We start from the raw sequence: 17,881 nt of genomic DNA, 5'->3' as shown, positions 1-17,881 counted from the left end.
ACCCTCGGGGCTATTTACATAATAATTACATTTACATAATATAAGGTCGTGAATTTAATATATTGTATTATTACCGACTCTGTCCCGATTTGAACCTTCGGTAGTCAATTGATTCTACAGTCGAGAGTGATCGAAAGTATCGAGGTGTCGAGACTATCGAGAGTCGAGAGTCGAGCCGGTGTCAGCTAATCGAATTGGACTTCACGTGTGTTTACTTACCTCGTTAAAGTTTGATTATAAACCGTTCCGTTGTTATGAACATAAGATACACAATATAAGGATAAGTTCTTTTTCTTCAATGCAAATATTTTTATCTACGAAATGTTTTGTCAGAAGATTCGCGCGTCAATCAAACTCCGAAACGTTATAGGTTATGTCAACGAGAGTTATTTCATCACATCAAAACAACGTACGTAAAATAACGAATAACAAATAAATATTCTACACTTTGTATTGTATGTTTGAGTCTTTTTTTTGCTGGATATTTTTAAAAAATGAAGTTTTTATACACATAATTTTTCTTATCTATTTTTATCCGCATCTTCATGCGAAATACATATTAAAGTAATTTAAAGCGAAGAATTTCATAGTGAAATAATTATGTTACATGACAATTAATAAACAGACAATCGTTATGCAAAGGTAACATTAACAATGTATTTATTGTACAGCCTGGAATGAGCACATGCGGCACAATTTGCAGCACCCAATCTGCAGCAATTTTTGTACGGAGAAGCTCCCGAAGAACGCCGATGTCTTCGGCGACATCTCGGGCAGGAAATTCGACCGGTTTCCGATGGACGAGCCCGAACAGGAGGAGGAACGGTTTCAAGACACCGAGAAGTCGGTTCCACGTCGGCTGAAGCCGAGCCCCGGCCAGTACGCCAAGATGATCAAGTCGCACGTAAACAAGAACGATCCGAAGTCCGCCTTGGAGGTGCTTGACCTGATGAAGCAGAATCGGGATAAGCCGACGATGTACCTGTACAACCTCCTGCTGTATTTGTTCGCCAAGCAGGGTGACATCAAACGATGCTTCAAACTGTACGTCGACGCGAAGAGGCGCGGGCTGAAGCCGAACGCGGCGACCTACGTCACTTTGTTTAACGCGTGCGCCCTGGCTGACGACAGCGCGCTCGCCCTGGATCACCTGAAGCAGCTGCGCCGATCGCTCTACTCGGCACAGTTCCCGCTGAACGAGGTGCACTACAACGTCATGGTGAAGGCGTACAGCTGGCACGGCCAGATCGTCGAGGCGTTTCAGTTGGCGGATGAGATGCGGGATCGGCGCATCCCGATCGGCGAGGTCACCTACAATTCTCTGTTTCATGGGGCAATCTCGGACAAGGAGGCTGGCCTGCGGCATGCGCTAATCATCTGGCACTTGATGCGGCTGAAGAATATCAAGACGAGTCTGACCACCTATAATCTCCTTCTGCGAGCGATTAGGGACACCAATCTGGGAAACTTGAAGCCCGACGACATCCTCCTCTCGGGATTGGACGAAATCAGGCTTTCGGTCGTCGAAGGTGAGAGGCCGGATCTGTTGGCCTCTCCGCCCGTTTTGAGCACGCTTTTACCATTACCAGAGAATGAACGAAACGCTGTGCAACGTAACAGCGATGCTACGAATACGCAGGGAACGTCGGTTAACTTGAACGACATACTGGCTAACAACCGTCTGATTCTGTTCGGCGGGCTAGAAGGATTTCTGAATCGGATGTTCAATGACGGTGTCAAACCCGATACGAAAACCGTCACACTGCTCCTGGATCTAATCCCAAGCACGGTACCTGCTGAGGATCTGCTCCTCAAAATAGCAGATGAGAAAGATATCGAACTGGACATTGATTTTTTTAATATGCTCATTAAGAAGCGCAGCATACGATACGATTACAAAGCTGCAAAGGTAAATATTAGAGATCTCTGATGTAATATGAATGCTTTCCAAGATTAATAATTGTAACAGCATCACTACATCGTCGCTGAACAATCCTATAATATAATTTACTCTATAAAAATGTTTAAAAATATATGTATATATTAGTGTGTAATGATTTTAAAGTTTATTGACTGGTGCAGCAATCCAATTCCTGATATAAATAATATTAAGTCATTTATATTTTGATGTGACTTTTTAATTTAGAAAGTATTGGCCATAGCAGAGAAGAAACGACTCTCTCCAAATGTAATAACGTTCGGGGTTTTGGCCCTCGGTTGCCAAGATCGCAGTCAAGCCAGGGAATTCCTCGAAGGAATCGAAGCTTTTGGCTACAAACCGAATTCTATAATCGTGGGTACTCTCATCGACGCGGCTTGCTATAAAAGAGATTTTCAATATTTATTATTCGTGATGAATTATATGGTGGAAAACAAAATAAGCCCCACTGAGAAGACTGTCGAAACTTTAAAAGAATTTTCGGAAGGATTATCAAAAATAGAGAAACCAACAGTACGTAAACTGAATTTGTTATGACTATTATTAGAATTAATCATGTTGAATAGTAATAACTATAGCTAAGAGTTAATACTTTTAACGTTAATAACTTTAATTTTAGATTTAACTTTTAATTTCAATTAGATTTAACTTTTAATTTCAATTAGTTGTTTTTAAAATACAAAAGCTTTATTTAGTTATTTTTTTCTAAAAATTTATATAAGAAAAATTCATTTCCACATAAAAAAAACAATATTTCTTTGCTATTTTATATAACTTAATTTATAATTTATAAGTTAAATTATTTGATACATATTATCATTGTTTGAATAATCTAATCTCTTTATCTTTTCTTATGCACTTAAAATTTTAAAAAGTACATTCAAATTTATATATGTAAAATATTTTTTCCAGGGAAAATACAGATTCCAAAAACTAAAACGTTTAGAGGAGAACATTGAGAAATTCAAACAACAATATCCCAAATGGCAGAAGACGATAAAACAATAGTTTATTACAAGATAAAATATTATTTCTGCAAAATATACCCCTTGAAAAAAAAATATATATACTGTTCGTATAATTGATATGTTTTGTAAATATACACATACATGTAAAACAAAAAAGAATAAACATTAAATAGATTAGCGAAGATACGTGGGACGTATTTCTTGCGTCCAAGGTCGACTCCTGGTACCGCTGCTAGTGCGCGACGGGCACGTTCCGCGGATATTAAGTTTATTGTATCCAGTAGGGCCGGTCGGCTGTGCTCCGCAGGTTTCCAACGCCACAAATTCGTCCACATGAAGGGATGGCGGTCGTGAGGTATTGGGCGGTCTTGACCGAAAAGGATCGGAACCTCTGCCCACGCCACCGCCCACTGGACCACCTCGTAGGGAATTGGCAAACTGTGTCCGACCTCTCACTGGTGTCACTATAAGAATAGAAAATCGTCAAATCTTCGCTCACATATCCGAATAAGAAAAATTAGACAAAAAAAATGTTCACTTAATATCTTTCAGTATGAAGAAACAAATAAACAAAGATCGTCTTTAAATCTTGAATAATCTTACCGAAAGGCTGTTTCGACTTGGCCATTGGAGAAATTTGTTTTTCCACCCTACTTTCCTGCTCTTCATCCTGAGGTTTTGATTGCAGAGGTTGAATAACGTCATCGGGTGGTATTTTAGAACACAAGTTTTGTGCCTCCGCTAAAAGGTTGAAATCAGCTGGTAGTAATTCGGTTGCGAGTGCAAGTAGGTCCACCGTCTCTTCGGTTTGCGTCTGACTGGCCGCGAACGAGAACTTCTTGCGCCGGACCGGGCTGTTGCTGGTCGTACAAAGACACCTCTGTGCGAATTGATTCAATAACGCCTCTGGCGTAGGCAATAGAGGTTCCAACATCTCCGGAATAGGTTCTTTCTCCTCTTTCTCCTCGGCGGCTTTCAAAATTTCCATTAGCTCCTCCGCGCGTTTCAGCTTCTCTAAAGGATGATTAGCATTCTTCTCCCAAGAAATCAAGATCGCCAATTGCGAAGCGCGAAGATGCAAAGTTCTCCCCTCCGAGTCGGAAGCGATCAAGTTCTCTAAGAAGGTAACGATCAGGTCCACGATGGGCGGGTTTGTCTCGGAATCCTCCCAGCTGGACACGTGGTCCAATAACGCGCGTAAGGCGCCGGGATTATTCTCCAGACAGCTCTTCACGTGATACAGACCGTAATTGTGGCTACTGAGGGACAGAAGAATGTGTAGCGTACTTTCTATGACGTCCGTCTGAAACTTAGTGCTGATTGCTAGGATGTCGATTAAAGCCGCCAAGATGGATAATAGGGGCTCCTTGCTGGGCACCGAGTGCGTCAACCTCTTCTCCTGAGGTTCGTTATCCTCCTGCATCAGGCTGAGGCTGCAGTCGCACAGAGTTTCGAAGATACTGAGAATCTCATGTTGCACGTTGACATCGCTTATACTCTTCAGAGTGGAGCACATCATCTCGATGACCGGTGGGTACTTTTGATCAGATTTCACCTGTGCTCTGGACGCTGGATTGGTCAAAGTTAGTAAGGTAGCCTTCATAGGCGCATGCCTAGCCAGATCGCTGATCAGCGCGAGAATAGGAACGTTATTCTCCAAAGGAGTCGTCGCTAGAATACCATCTAAAAGGCATCTGCCGACCAAGAGAGCCGTCGGTGCCGCCAGGTCGCTCAATTGCTTACAAACTGTCGACAAGAGAAGCAAAACGTCGCTGTTCCAACTAGTGCAGAGTAGCCGGAGAGTCTCGGTGAGATTCGCGGCCTGAGCTTGAAGATGCGCCGACCAGAGTTTTCTTAGGCCCAGAATCCTTGTCGCATCTTCAGTGGTAGTCTCTTTCGGCGTTAAAACGGACGGCAGTAGTCGAGTTAACAGCTTTAGACCTGGCACGAAGTTGCAAGGACGGAGGGAGATCATTTTTAGAACTTCACCTAACATTTGGGTCCACAGCGATTTGGCCACGTTGCCGGAACCGTCGGAATCAACGGCCTGGGTAAACACCAGGAGCGTTCCCACGATCTCCTCGGACAAAGTCTGCACCATTAGATTGGACGGGATGGCCTCGATCAGGGAATATACTCCGAGTAACGGAACGACGGCCGTGAGATCCTTAAAATCCGTCGCCATGCACTTGACGAGTCTCTCGAGTAGCGCCCGCGTCAGCTTCACGCAAGGCAGCAACAGGGCGATCAACGCCATGCCTCTGCGACCGGTCAAAGCGGCGCGATGAAGGAATGGCTGCTCGTAGAAGTCGGACACATTCGCCATCACGGCAATCAGAGCAGTGAGGCCATCGGCGGCAAACAGTTGGGTCAAGGCATTCCTGTACTTAAGCTCGACGTACGGCTCCAATGGATCGACGTCGTTGTTCGACGGGAAGATGAGATAATGCAGGATTCTACAAGCGGTGATCAGCTGACCGGGAAGTGACGCGGCCTTCTCGGCGCTCTTCCTGATGATCGTCACCAACGAGGAGACGTCACAGTAGTCCCAATGAGAAGCCTGAGCCGCGACTGTCAGGTATGATGTCACGTCCCTAAGGATGGCGTGTTCACGAGTCTTGTCTAATATCAGTTCCGCGCGACTCTGGAAGATCTCCACTCTGTCGGAGTAACGGACAACCGCGGAGATCACCTCGGCGGCGAATTCGCAGAGATTCGAGTCCGACAGGAAAGGAATCAAAATGTCTATGAAGTCACCTAGGGGCACCACGGTGAGAATGGCGCGCAGACCGTCCGGGAAGATAAGAAAGGAGTGTAGCTTCTTCAGGATCGTCCAGTCCGCGGTCTGTTTCAAGCGAATGAGGCACTGCGCGACCTGGAGACGCCACGCGAGAATGCGCCCGGCGCCCGGCAGCTCATACTTCAAAGCCTTCAATATCAATCGAATCACCTCGACGTCTTTCAACAGGTAAAACAGGCCCTCCTTGGTGTTCGAAAGATGCAGGAGAAAGCGGCGGATCAGCCTGAGCATCTGCAAGTCGCAATCGGGAGAGGACAACGCAAGTAGAAGATGATGGGTCAGTTTGTGGTGTTCGAAGTAAGCCACCAAATGAGCGCGAGGGTTGCGGGCGCGCTCACGCTCGAATTCCATCTGAGCACTGGCCGGCAATTGGCGCTTAGGCTGCGCCATCAACGTCGGCGCGCAGACGTAGACATTCATCAACTCTGCTAGACCAAGCTTGTCGAAGTCCCTGATTTCCTCTAGATACTCATACACGTGAACCTTGCGGAAGAGCGAACTGAGGGCATACTTGAGCCTGGCCAGTTTCGCCGTGTCCAGCATCGTCAGCGCGTTCTTGTACAGATTGTTCCGCAGAAATTCCTGCACGATGACTGGACTTATCAATGCAGCATCGAGGGCTCGTAGAGCGGAGAGCTTCACCGGTAACGCCACGTTCTCGCGCATACAGAGAGACAACAGCTTGTATGGGGCCTCGACCTTCAACAGGATTTCTGGGCCGCTTGGTAATCGACAGAGAGCCTCCGCCAGGCGAACCCCCACCTTCACGTGACGCACCTTGTACGCCGGTTGCGGTTGGGCTCTCGCGAGCTCCATGTCCAGGCCAGCGTTAACAACATCGGTCAAATCGTTAATATCATTCACATCAGAATCGAAAGGGCCGAGTATGGCACACAAAGTCTCGCAGTTGTGAACGAAGGTCTCTTTCTCCTGACCGGACGCGTTGTGGAAATGAGAAACGGATTTGGCGAGGGATTGCAGAATTTCCCGGATCTTCAACAGGGTTTCGCGATTGACGCAAGTGTCTTCCGAGTTACTCGGCTTCTCCAGACTCAATAGATCGGGAGGCGCCAAAGCATAGATCTCGTCAATTTGATTAGACGCCTCGCACTCGAATTCGGCCGCGGACGGAACGTCGTCGGTCATTATATCCTCGTCCGATAGTATCGGTTCGAAAGGCTCGCCAGTTTCCAGCGGTTCGCCAGCCTCCTGTGGAAGCTCCGCTTCCTCTTCTTCGGCGGAGATAGACTCGGGGCTCAGAGAGATCAGGGACTCGTTGGGTGGAGACAAAGGTCGTTTCGACGACGACGATTTTTCGCCCGCGTTGGTCGCCTCTTCCTCCCATTGTCGCGATTGTTCCGTTTTTCCCGCGTCCGACGTGAACGACGTCCTGGACGGCTCCACCACCTGGATCGGTTGCGGCGACGGAGTCGCCGTCACACATGTTTCCTGCTCATACAGTTGTATATTATTATTATTATTATTATTACTATTAAACGGGATATGCAATGTTTTTTTTACATATTTTCCGGAAATGGATTTTTATTGTTTAAAGTCTTGTTTAAATAGAGTAATAGACCATTATCAGATTTTCTTACCGATAAATTCGTTTGATGCTGATTCTCATAGTACCATTCGGACTGCTGTTCAGACGAGATCTGCACGGCATTTTCAGGATTTTCCTCTACGGAGCTGACGCAGGCGGTGGTACCAGCGGCCGAACTGACGGTCTCCTGGGGATTGTTCAGCGATTTGGTCAGGGTTCCGTACACCGCCAGTGTTATGGTGGTGTACCATCCTCTCAGTACCAGTCCATCCGTCGGTATTTGTTTTCGCTCGCATTCTAGCTGGATGTGGATATTCTGTTTGTATTCCAAACTACCTAGAAACTCGAAGGTGGAGGCCCCGGGCTTGCTGAGATCATTTACGAAAAACTCGATCTCAAATTGTGAGGGATTAGTTGCTCTACAAAGAAAAGTCTTCTTAGTATTTCTCAGAGGTGAGAAATTCATTATCTAATAAAAAAAAAAAGACAATTTTCAAATATCAAGAGCGGTAATTACCCAAGTCGCACTCCCCCTGGAAAGTCTGCTTGTACTCTGGCACCCAATGGAATTATTCTCACTTCACTGATATAAACAGGCTTGGGAAATTGCACCAGGTCCAAATTCAATTCCTAAAAAAATTATTTTCATGCAAACATTGCATCATTTTTATTAAAAACTGTTTTTTAAAAGGCTGTGAAAATTGTTTCAATCCAATTGTTTACTTTAATTGTTTATTCCAAAAATTGGAATAATTTGTTCTTATAAAATTTTGTTGTAAATGACTTCATGCTTCTACAAATTAATATAAATGCTTTTGAAAGGAAGAAAATTAATTAACATTTTTATGTAATGTGTATAATATGCAAAATACTTTTTGACAATAATTCTAATCTTAAAAAAATACTTTTGACAATAATTCTAATCTAAAAAAAAAAGCAATTTTTAAACACAAGTAATAATTATCATAGTCTCTTTTACACAAAACTATTTTATTTCAATAAAATTAGCGATCACTTCCCGCCCCCTCCCCCCGGTAACAATTATAACCTCAAAAGCGTAATGTTTAAGTTAAGCTGTGAAATGAAGCGTATTAGAAAAAAAAGCATTTTCCTTTATTTCGTTCTCACTTCGATAATATCATTCACGTAAATTTTAATAGAACAGTAGCTCTTCTTTGGGTTTAATTAAGCATTATTCAAATGTAAACAAACCTCCGAGATGTCGTGAGAAAATGTGTCGAAGAACAACAATTCAGTGTTATCCATGTTTCACGAGTAAATATTTTCGACTAGCGCAACATCTTAACAATTAATCTCTTAATTATTATGAACTTCGTATCTACACTATTTCTCATTTCGTTAATTTATCTCGCCGTATTCGGTGTCCCCTTCCGTTTGGTTATACATGCGTCAAACTAGCACATCCTGTACGTCAAACATTTTTTTTCGTACAATTTACAACTTATCCTATATTCGATACACGTGTTACAATAAATATTACACAATGTCTCGTTATATCTTTATTAATATATTTATGTACAAAAGGATCGGTGCTCCACAATGTACTATGATGATGACAGCACTGACAGTAGGTCTGTTCTTTTTATGTGCTTTTTGTACAAGAGCTGTTCTTTTTTTTCGTTCCACTGCAATACTGGTGCAATAAGTTGGGTTATGACAAATGCAGCGAAAAGAAAGAAGCCAATAACCATCATGGGTTGGATAGAAAAGGAGGAAAGATTAGCGGTGTGAAGAATAGCGAAAAGTTCGAAAGAAACACGGATATATCGCGGATTTCAGTAGTTCGTGCGTAGTAATGCATAACGCGTAATAACTAGCACACTTGAGTCATAACTGGTCCATAACCATCATCTTAACGTTGGCCGCACACACGCTGCTGTCTGTCGTCGGAGATAAATATTGACGTGTTGACCAAAGTAAATCCGAAAAAGATAGGAGAAAGACGGAGAGACGATCCGAATGGATTCGAAGCGCTCTGCCCTTTTAGCATTTTGACTCGCGGGAGAAGAATTCGAGAGAGAATGTGCGCGACCTGATGTTCTATGATGAGTCAATGTTTACCTAAAATGTATATATATTAGTTTCAACATCTACTAGATCCTCCTAATTAGAGCAAATGGTAAGTGTTATTGTCGGCAATTTCTACGCTGTCGAAATTTATCGTTATCTTATCGTCGGCTTTCTCAAAAATAAAATGATAACGTACGTCAAGGAGAGGTGCACGTCGTATCGTACATCCATAGAAGGACAGATCGTCCGTTCACCAGCCTGCGCCAGTGACCCTTTTTGTAATAAGTCTTTACGTTTGTCATATATCTTATAGTGTCTTATAATATGTATCAGAATTGAATAGTGACAAATTGAAAAGTTAGATAATAAATTGAAAAAGTTGAAAATGTTTAACTTGGTTAATTTTAGATTTAATTTTTAACTTTAGTTTGCTATTTTTAAAACGCATAAATTTTGACTTATTAAATTTTTTCCTAAGTTAAAAATTTATTTCTGCAAAAGGAAAAATATGTTTTATAATTCTTTAATTACTTTATATAAATTTAAATTATGAATAAAATATATTATTAAATTTATTTGAACTTTATATAATTGTTTTGAGTTCTAATTTTAACACAATTATAACTTTCCAATTTAATATAATGCTTTTTATTAAGTAATACTTGTATCAGGATTGGCATGTTTTAAACAATTTGTTTAAAACTGTCTGATTAAAACTCATTTAAAACAGTAGACACCGTTTTAAACATATTTTTAAAACAGTTTTAAACTACTATTTAGAACTGTTTAAAACACTCCAATTAAAAACATGTAATTATTTAGAAAAAATTGCAAAAAACAAAAACTAATAGATGCGAATGCAAAAATGTTTTAGTTTTAGTTTTTCATTTAGTTTTTTATCTGTATTATTTATGTAGCGTATAAATATAAAGATATAAATACTAAAATAAAAATTAAAATGATAAGATGGGTTTTACTCTAATTATTTTAGCAGAATATTTATTTTTGGATATTAAATAACAGTCATCACAATAAAGACTACTTAGTAGTACTAAGAATATAAATACTATATATAATAATACTATAATAAATACTAAAGATATAAATATTAAAATAAAAATTAAAAATGATAAGATTGGTATTCTATTACTATAGTACTACTAAGTAGTCTTTATTGTGATGACTGTTATTTAATATCCAAAAATAAATATTCTGTTAAAATAATAGAATAATACCCATCTTATCATTTTTAATTTTTATTTTAGTATTTATATCTTTATACTTATATGCTACATGAATAATATAGAATAGAATAGAATAGAATCATAAATAATATGAATAAAAAACTGAAACAAAAATATTTTTGCAACATACACATTTATTAGTTTTTTGTTTTTTTTTGCAATTTTTTTTTAATAATCACATGTTTTTAATTGCAGTGTTTTAAACAGTTTTAAACAGTAGTGTCTACTGTTTTAAACAAGTTTTAATCAGACAATTTTAAACAAATTGCTTAAAACATGTCAACCCTGGTGTAAATATTAAAATTTTTTCATAAATCAAAGCTATCAAGTGCTTTTTTGGCTTGTTTCAAACATGTTTTTTTTAAACATGCTTTTTTAACCTTAGTTTAAAACACAAATAAAACATAAAACAATGTTTTAAACAAAAAACAATGTTTTTTGTTTAAAATAAAAAACATGTTTTTTGCCAAACCTGATTTGTATTGTAACTGGAGAGCATTTTACAGACTGACTCCAAAGTAAATCTAGATTTGTTTACTGCTGCTAAACAACTAGCAGACAGTGAGATTGAGCTGATAAAAGTGATTGAGAATTCCAGCAAGAGTCAAACAACTGCTACAAACATGCTCACTGCAAATACAAAGAAAACAAAAAAATCTGGAAAGTCAAAAAATGTAATTATATTATTTATTCAATTTATTGTATTGTTAAAAATTATATACTTATAAAAATTTGAAAAATATCAATTTCAATGTAAGCTTGGCTAAATAATGCTTATTTGATTTATTTTATTTTTTTCAAACTGTTAAATAAAATATTTAAAATTCTATTTTTTAAAATTCTATTGAACATAATTTTTTAAGAATTTTTAAGATTTTATTTTTAAAAACTATAATATATTAAATACGGAATTTTTTTAACTAAAATAAATTAAAATTCAATTCTTATAAATCGAATTTTTTAAATGTTCTTTTGGAAACTGTATTAAACATGTTTTCAAAATTAAAAATAAATTAAGTAAGTCTTATTTTCACATATGTCGGAAAGCTTAGCTACTTTAGAGTATGACAAAAACAATTATTTTTTATTTCAAGATATTTTAAAATCTTTACAATTGAAAGTGCTGATTTTAATGATAGTTTTGATGATGCGACAGGCTCGTCCATCGGCTGCGCTGTTAGCTGCCAAGCAAGAGGCAGCAAAACGACAGCTACTGTCAGACAAAAAGTCCAACAGCAGCTTCATACCAGACATATATCAACGAGTAATTGACGCATATAAAATGACGAGGAAGGAGACTGGTCTCGTGTTCGATCGAAGCATGGCCGAGCACGAGTGTCTCTGGGATCCAAATTATCCTGAGTGCCCAGCTAGATTCACGCGAGTTTTGCAGAGATGCGAGGAGCTGGGCCTGGTGCAGCGATGTAAGTACGTCGAACCGAGACGTGCCACAGAGAGCGAGCTCTTGAGTAAGCATAGTCAGAAACAGATTGATATCCTAAAGGCGACAGACAGCTGTACGGATACTGAAAACTTGGAGCTGGTGTCGTCCAAGTACGACTGTGTCTACATCCATCCGGTAGGTACAGAGATAATTCCTGTTTTTTTTTTTAAGTAGAGAAAATAACAAGAATAGCGATGAAAATAAGTAACATAGTCAATTATGTTTTGATTAATACTATTTTTTTTAATATTTACAAAAATATTAGATTAAGATTTAAAAAAATATTTAAGATTTGGTTTTATTTTTACAGTCTACGTATAGATTGTCTTTACTAGCTGTGGGCTCAACGATTAATTTGGTAGAGAGTGTCTGTAAAGGCGAAATACAAAATGGCATGGCTATTATTAGGTAAGACATATAAAGATATAGATAAAAGTACGAATTTTTACAAAATATCATAAAAACACTTTTATTTAATATGAAATATAAATAAAATGATGTGGAGTATTACATTTACTTATATATTTTATCTAAATTTCTATATAAATTAATTTATAAAACAATTATAATTATTTAATTTTATCTTTAGCAATCTATCTTTTTTTTAATTTAAAAATATATTATGGTTAGTTTAATTTATATTAATAATATAAGATTCAATAATTAATGTTTGATAATAAATTAATAAATAATGACATTCTTTTAGACCACCTGGTCATCATGCAATGAAATCAGAATACTGTGGTTATTGCTTTTTCAATAACGTAGCTCTAGCAGCGGAGAAAGCTTTAAGTTCTGGTTTGGCGAATAAGATTTTAATTGTAGATTGGGATGTTCATCACGGGCAAGCGACACAACAAATGTTTTACAGTGACCCACGGTATGCTTCTCTTTTAAATTTATTTTTTGTAACATCATATTTGTTCCATTGAAATTAACAAGTCTTTAAATTTTGTTTACAGTGTAGTTTACTTTTCAATACATCGTTATGAGCATGGTGAATTCTGGCCTAATTTGAGGGAATCTAACTTTCATTATGTTGGGGAAGACCTTGGTGAGGGTTACAACTTCAACGTACCTTTAAATAAAACCGGCATGACTAATGCTGACTATATTGCGATCTTCCAGCAAGTTTTATTGCCAATGGCTTACGAAGTACGTAATTATAGCCTTTATTTTATTAGTTTAGAATAAAATAAATGATTAAATTAATCTTTTAATGAAAGTATTAACATTGTAGTTTCAACCGGATTTAATAATAGTATCGGCGGGTTACGACGCGGCTCTGGGTTGTCCAGAGGTAAATTTGCACATATTTACTACTATTCGTTTTTATTTCTTTTCTCTAGTTTTGTCCAGACCTCATCCTTGTTTCTGCTGGTTTTGATTCCGCATTGGGCGATGAAAAGGTTATAATAATATTATTTATCATTATATTGTGTTATATTGAATGTGCATTATGCATTCGTGTATAATTACATTTGTTTTTTCATTAATAACACTTTTATTTAATATAAATTAATTGTACAGAGTATAATATCTTTTTTCACAGAGTATAATATTTTATTTCTCAATTTTTTAATAAATAAACTAATTTATAAAAATGGAAAAAGAAGGATAAAAATAAGCAGAGAAAGAGGAAGAATATGAGGCAATAATATTATGCAATATAATATTAATTAGTAACTTGTATATTTTTTATATTAGTTAATTATACAATTTTTTCTAAATAATATTTAATAGTATCATCTTAGTAATTAATTTTATATTGATATACAGGGTGAAATGTTGATAACACCAGCATGTTACTCACATTTACTATCGTCATTATTAAGTCTGGCAAATGGGAAAGTCGCCGTTATTTTAGAAGTAAGAAAAAATATACTTTTAAATATATATATTTATAATTTCACTCAGATACTATTAGATTAGAATATTAAACGTAACGTTTTTTTATACAGGGTGGTTATTGCCTGAAATCATTGGCAGAAGGTGCAGCATTGACTTTAAGAGCTTTATTAGGTGATCCATGTCCGCTTTTACAAACACTTGATTTACCATCGTCAAGGTAAACAATTTGTTGTATTTAATTGATTATTTTATTGTTTCGAAATTAAGATTAATACTTCTTTTTCTTATATCTTATAAGGCTTTTTATTGTTTCAGTATACGCGATACTATTCTGAATGTAATTTACGCACATAAACCATACTGGAAATGTTATCAATACCAAGACACGCACAGCATCAATAGTGTAACACACAATAAAGAGGAGCTTGCTAATCGACATGTAGTCACTGTTATGTACAAAGGTAGCGAAGTTAAACCGGACAAGTATGACACGCGAAATTGTTACCCCGTACAAAGCAAAGAAACATTAGAGACTGTGGATAAGAAATTGAATCAACTGATACAACTAACGAGCTTACGTAAAGCACCTCATAAAGTGTGTATCGTCTACGATGAGACAATGCAAAAGCACTGTAACGTTTTTGATAATACTCATCCGGAGAAGCCAAGTCGCATTTCCAACATTTACAAGAACCACGAAGAACACGGCGTGTTACAACGATGCCACTTGTTACAAGGAAGGAGCGCGACGATAGAAGAATTGTCCTTGGTCCATTCGAAGGACTACATTGACGACATCAAAAGCACGTCGTCTTTGAAACTCAAGGAATTGCAGAAGCAAGCGTCGGACTACAATTCCGTTTATCTTCACACTGAAACGTGGTTGAGTGCCTGTGTGTCCGCTGGTTCCCTGCTGCAAGTGGTGGACGCAGTTTTAAATGGCGAGTGCCAATCCGGAGTAGCGATCGTGAGGCCGCCCGGGCACCACGCCGAAAAGGATATTGCGTGTGGTTTTTGTATATTTAATAACATTGCTGTGGCCGCGATGTACGCCGTACAGTTTCATCACGTAAAAAGAGTATTAATAGTAGATTGGGACGTGCACCATGGAAACGGCACCCAATCTATTTTCGAGGAAGATCCGAGGATTCTCTACATTTCGGTTCATCGCTACGATAACGGGAGCTTCTTTCCGAATTCCAAGCTCGCTAATTATACGAACGTTGGCTTAAACGCAGGCGAGGGATTTAACGTGAACATACCGTGGAACAAGAAGGGAATGGGAAATTCCGAATACATAGCGGCCTTCCAACAAGTCGTTATGCCCATCGCTTATCAATTTAATCCAGAATTAGTTCTGGTTTCGGCCGGATTCGACGCCTGCATTGGTGACACGCTCGGAGGTTGTCTCGTAAGTCCGGAACTCTATGGTCATTTGACCCATTGGCTCTCGTCCCTGGCCAATGGCCGTATAATCCTGAGTCTTGAAGGAGGTTACAATATCAATTCCATCTCCCATGCCATGACGATGTGCACCAAGGCCCTGTTGGGCGACCCTCTGCCGATGCTTGATTCCGGTCTTATTCCTTGCACCAGCGCGATCAATTCTATCAATAACGTACTAAAGACTCACAAGAAGTTCTGGTCCAATCTGCAATATGGAATGTCCTTACCAAAAGAGAGGCTACTTCCCAAACTCAAGACGATTCCTAATAAACTTGAGGAACAAGGAAAAAACGTGGATAAACCGAAACAAATGGAACCAAAGATAGCCTTGGAGGAAATCGAAAGCGAGAAACTCGAGCTAAACCTGGCGATCGACAAAAACCGCTTGAATCTAGTGACAGACGAAGAAATCTCGAAGCTAACCTGCGAAGTAGAGAATATTAAGATAAAAAATTTTGAATTGCATGCGACGAAAGGTGAAGCGGTCGAGGCAAGGAATTCCGAACTGGAGCAGAGCGAAGTGAAAAATCTGGATGGTACATTTCAAACTTTAATTTATAAATAAAAATAATTATAATGTATTCTGATTTATTTCCGAATTAAACGATATTTCATTGATAGTTTCGCAAAGTATACAAAAATGCGTGAATGAGACGAACCAACCAACAGGCAGCCAGCAAGAAAATTCTAACATACACGAGGAACGCGATAACGAGGGTGCAGCGTCTTCACAACGTGAGACGCAAACCACAACACTCTCGGAGTATCTTTCTGACAATCTTCAGGTGAAACTTTCTGTTACATGTAACTTTGCCAAAAGTATTGAACTTCAATTTCCTTAACACATTATATAGGATTAGTTCTTTCACACACTGTATATGTACAGATAACATAAATGAAAAACAAATGAATATAATGATATACTTTTGTTGCACAGGCTCTGACAGCAGGAGAAATGTTCGCAATTGTGCCCTTGCAGGACTGTCCGCATTTGTTTACAGTCAATGAGGTTCCTGCTGGTGGGATTGATGTGACTGCACCGTGTGTCGAATGTGCCAGCACCGCGGAGAATTGGATCTGCTTACAGTGTTACACCGTGCATTGCGCCCGCAGTATTAATCAACACGCGATGCAGCACGCAGAGGAGTACGAACATCCCATCACACTCAGCTTCAGCGATATTTCCGTCTGGTGTTACGGTTGCGAAGCTTATATTGATAATCCTGTAAGTATCTCTATTTAAAAGATTAAAAAGTTCCATTTTCAAATAAAATTGAAGTTTGCAATAGTAATACGGTATTTTTTAATTGGAGAATTGATCTTTTTTAACAATTTTCACATTAATGACTGCATTTTTAGCGATTATATGCGGCAAGGAACGCAGCTCATCAAAGCAAGTTCAATGAAGAGCTTCCCTGGACTTATAACGAGAGTAGAGTATAAGCACACCATAAACAATAAAAAAAAATTTTAATAAATCAATAAAGAATACATGTCTTTTGGGATTGGTTTTTTTTTAAACTTGATGATAAAAATTAGAAAGAAAGTGGTTAATAAATAAGCTGGTCTAAAAATAATAAATATCATAAAACAATATTGCAATATAATTAAAGTCTATATATAGATGGTTAATATCAATTATTTTTGCTTCTATAATTTTAACAATTAAATCAAAAACTTAAGAACATAAAAGTTAATTTTATTATTTTATTAATTGCAATGCTCAATTTACTGAAATAGAATACGTGTATTACACTATAAGAAAACAAATAACAATTTCTTATAAATTAACCTATTACAAAGAAAGGAAAAAGAATACGAAGGGAAACATACCACAACTAATGGGAATAATCAAACTATGACAATGTTAATAATGTACTGAAATAATTTATTATTAACATCTCAGTAGAAATTGTTAGTTGTATTGAACTACAAATACCTCATACTGACTTGATTGTAGAATTGTACATAGTGTTCCGAAAAAAGTTCAACGCTCAGTAAGATAATAACAAAAATTCCGAAGAATCTATTATTTTCATAATTGATTTACGATTATATTTCTTTACTGAAAATTTTTCGGTACACTATGTATGTTATATTTTTCTATATATGTATAAGTATACAGATATATTTTGTCTCTACGAGAGAATAATCGCTACTAATAGATTTACTAAACTTATTCACCTGACAGAATACGTGGAATAACAATAATAAAGCTAAGATCATATAAATTATATCAGAAAAAAATTAAATTTATATTAATATATAATTTGTATAATTTTCCAATGTCAACTTCTCCCAAAAATGTTTATTTCAATTTTAAATGTTAATTTGCAGAGGAAGAGAGGGGAAGGCAGTAGGAGAAAGTTTCTTCTGTTACTTTTTCATTTTTTATTTATGCGCCTTTAATCTTTTCACACATAATGATAATAATTAGTTTTTCTATAGGAGAATCACAGATTCAGAGATGCTTAGATATCTATTTTATTAAATATTTTATAAAAACTCTAGAATTGAAAAAAAAAAATAATCCTTTTTAATTAAATATTATTTAATATTTTATCTTTATTTAATGTGTTACTAATTAATATTCTGTTAAATATATATATATA

The 17,881-nt window shown here is 37.5% G+C and overlaps 3 protein-coding genes across 4 annotated transcripts; 2 read left to right on the top strand and 1 right to left on the bottom strand.

Annotated features, from left to right (window-relative positions):
• Positions 1-141: 141 nt before the first annotated feature.
• LOC105837010 (pentatricopeptide repeat-containing protein 1, mitochondrial) lies at positions 142-3,063 on the top strand. The gene is made up of 4 exons (XM_012681455.3): positions 142-409; positions 672-1,909; positions 2,147-2,452; positions 2,852-3,063. Exons 1-4 carry the CDS (start codon positions 322-324, stop codon positions 2,945-2,947), a joined length of 1,728 nt encoding a protein of 575 aa, XP_012536909.1. The 5' UTR covers positions 142-321; the 3' UTR covers positions 2,948-3,063.
• LOC105837007 (protein virilizer) lies at positions 2,932-8,603 on the bottom strand. Its single transcript, XM_012681452.3, has 5 exons — positions 8,466-8,603; positions 7,771-7,883; positions 7,306-7,672; positions 3,511-7,156; positions 2,932-3,371 (listed from the first exon to the last, which is right to left on the bottom strand). The coding sequence occupies exons 1-5, from the start codon at positions 8,517-8,519 to the stop codon at positions 3,082-3,084; spliced, it is 4,470 nt and encodes a 1,489-aa protein (XP_012536906.1). The 5' UTR covers positions 8,520-8,603; the 3' UTR covers positions 2,932-3,081.
• On the top strand, positions 8,564-17,796 carry LOC105837009 (histone deacetylase 6). Of its 2 annotated transcripts, none has more exons than XM_012681453.3 (13): positions 8,564-9,393; positions 11,035-11,202; positions 11,685-12,107; positions 12,283-12,380; positions 12,679-12,852; positions 12,935-13,127; positions 13,213-13,272; positions 13,752-13,841; positions 13,934-14,040; positions 14,139-15,805; positions 15,891-16,054; positions 16,207-16,494; positions 16,629-17,796. In XM_012681453.3, exons 1-13 carry the CDS (start codon positions 9,391-9,393, stop codon positions 16,710-16,712), a joined length of 3,519 nt encoding a protein of 1,172 aa, XP_012536907.1. In that variant the 5' UTR covers positions 8,564-9,390; the 3' UTR covers positions 16,713-17,796. The 2 variants fall into 2 exon arrangements, with proteins under 2 accessions (XP_012536907.1, XP_028048601.1); XM_028192800.2 differs by lacking the exon at positions 8,564-9,393 and adding an exon at positions 9,400-9,562.
• The last annotated feature ends 85 nt before the right edge of the window (positions 17,797-17,881 follow it).

Source organism: Monomorium pharaonis, chromosome 5 (genome assembly GCF_013373865.1).
Source record: "Monomorium pharaonis isolate MP-MQ-018 chromosome 5, ASM1337386v2, whole genome shotgun sequence".
Lineage (NCBI taxonomy): Eukaryota > Metazoa > Arthropoda > Insecta > Hymenoptera > Formicidae > Monomorium > Monomorium pharaonis.
This window is presented reverse-complemented; position numbering and strand designations above follow the sequence as displayed.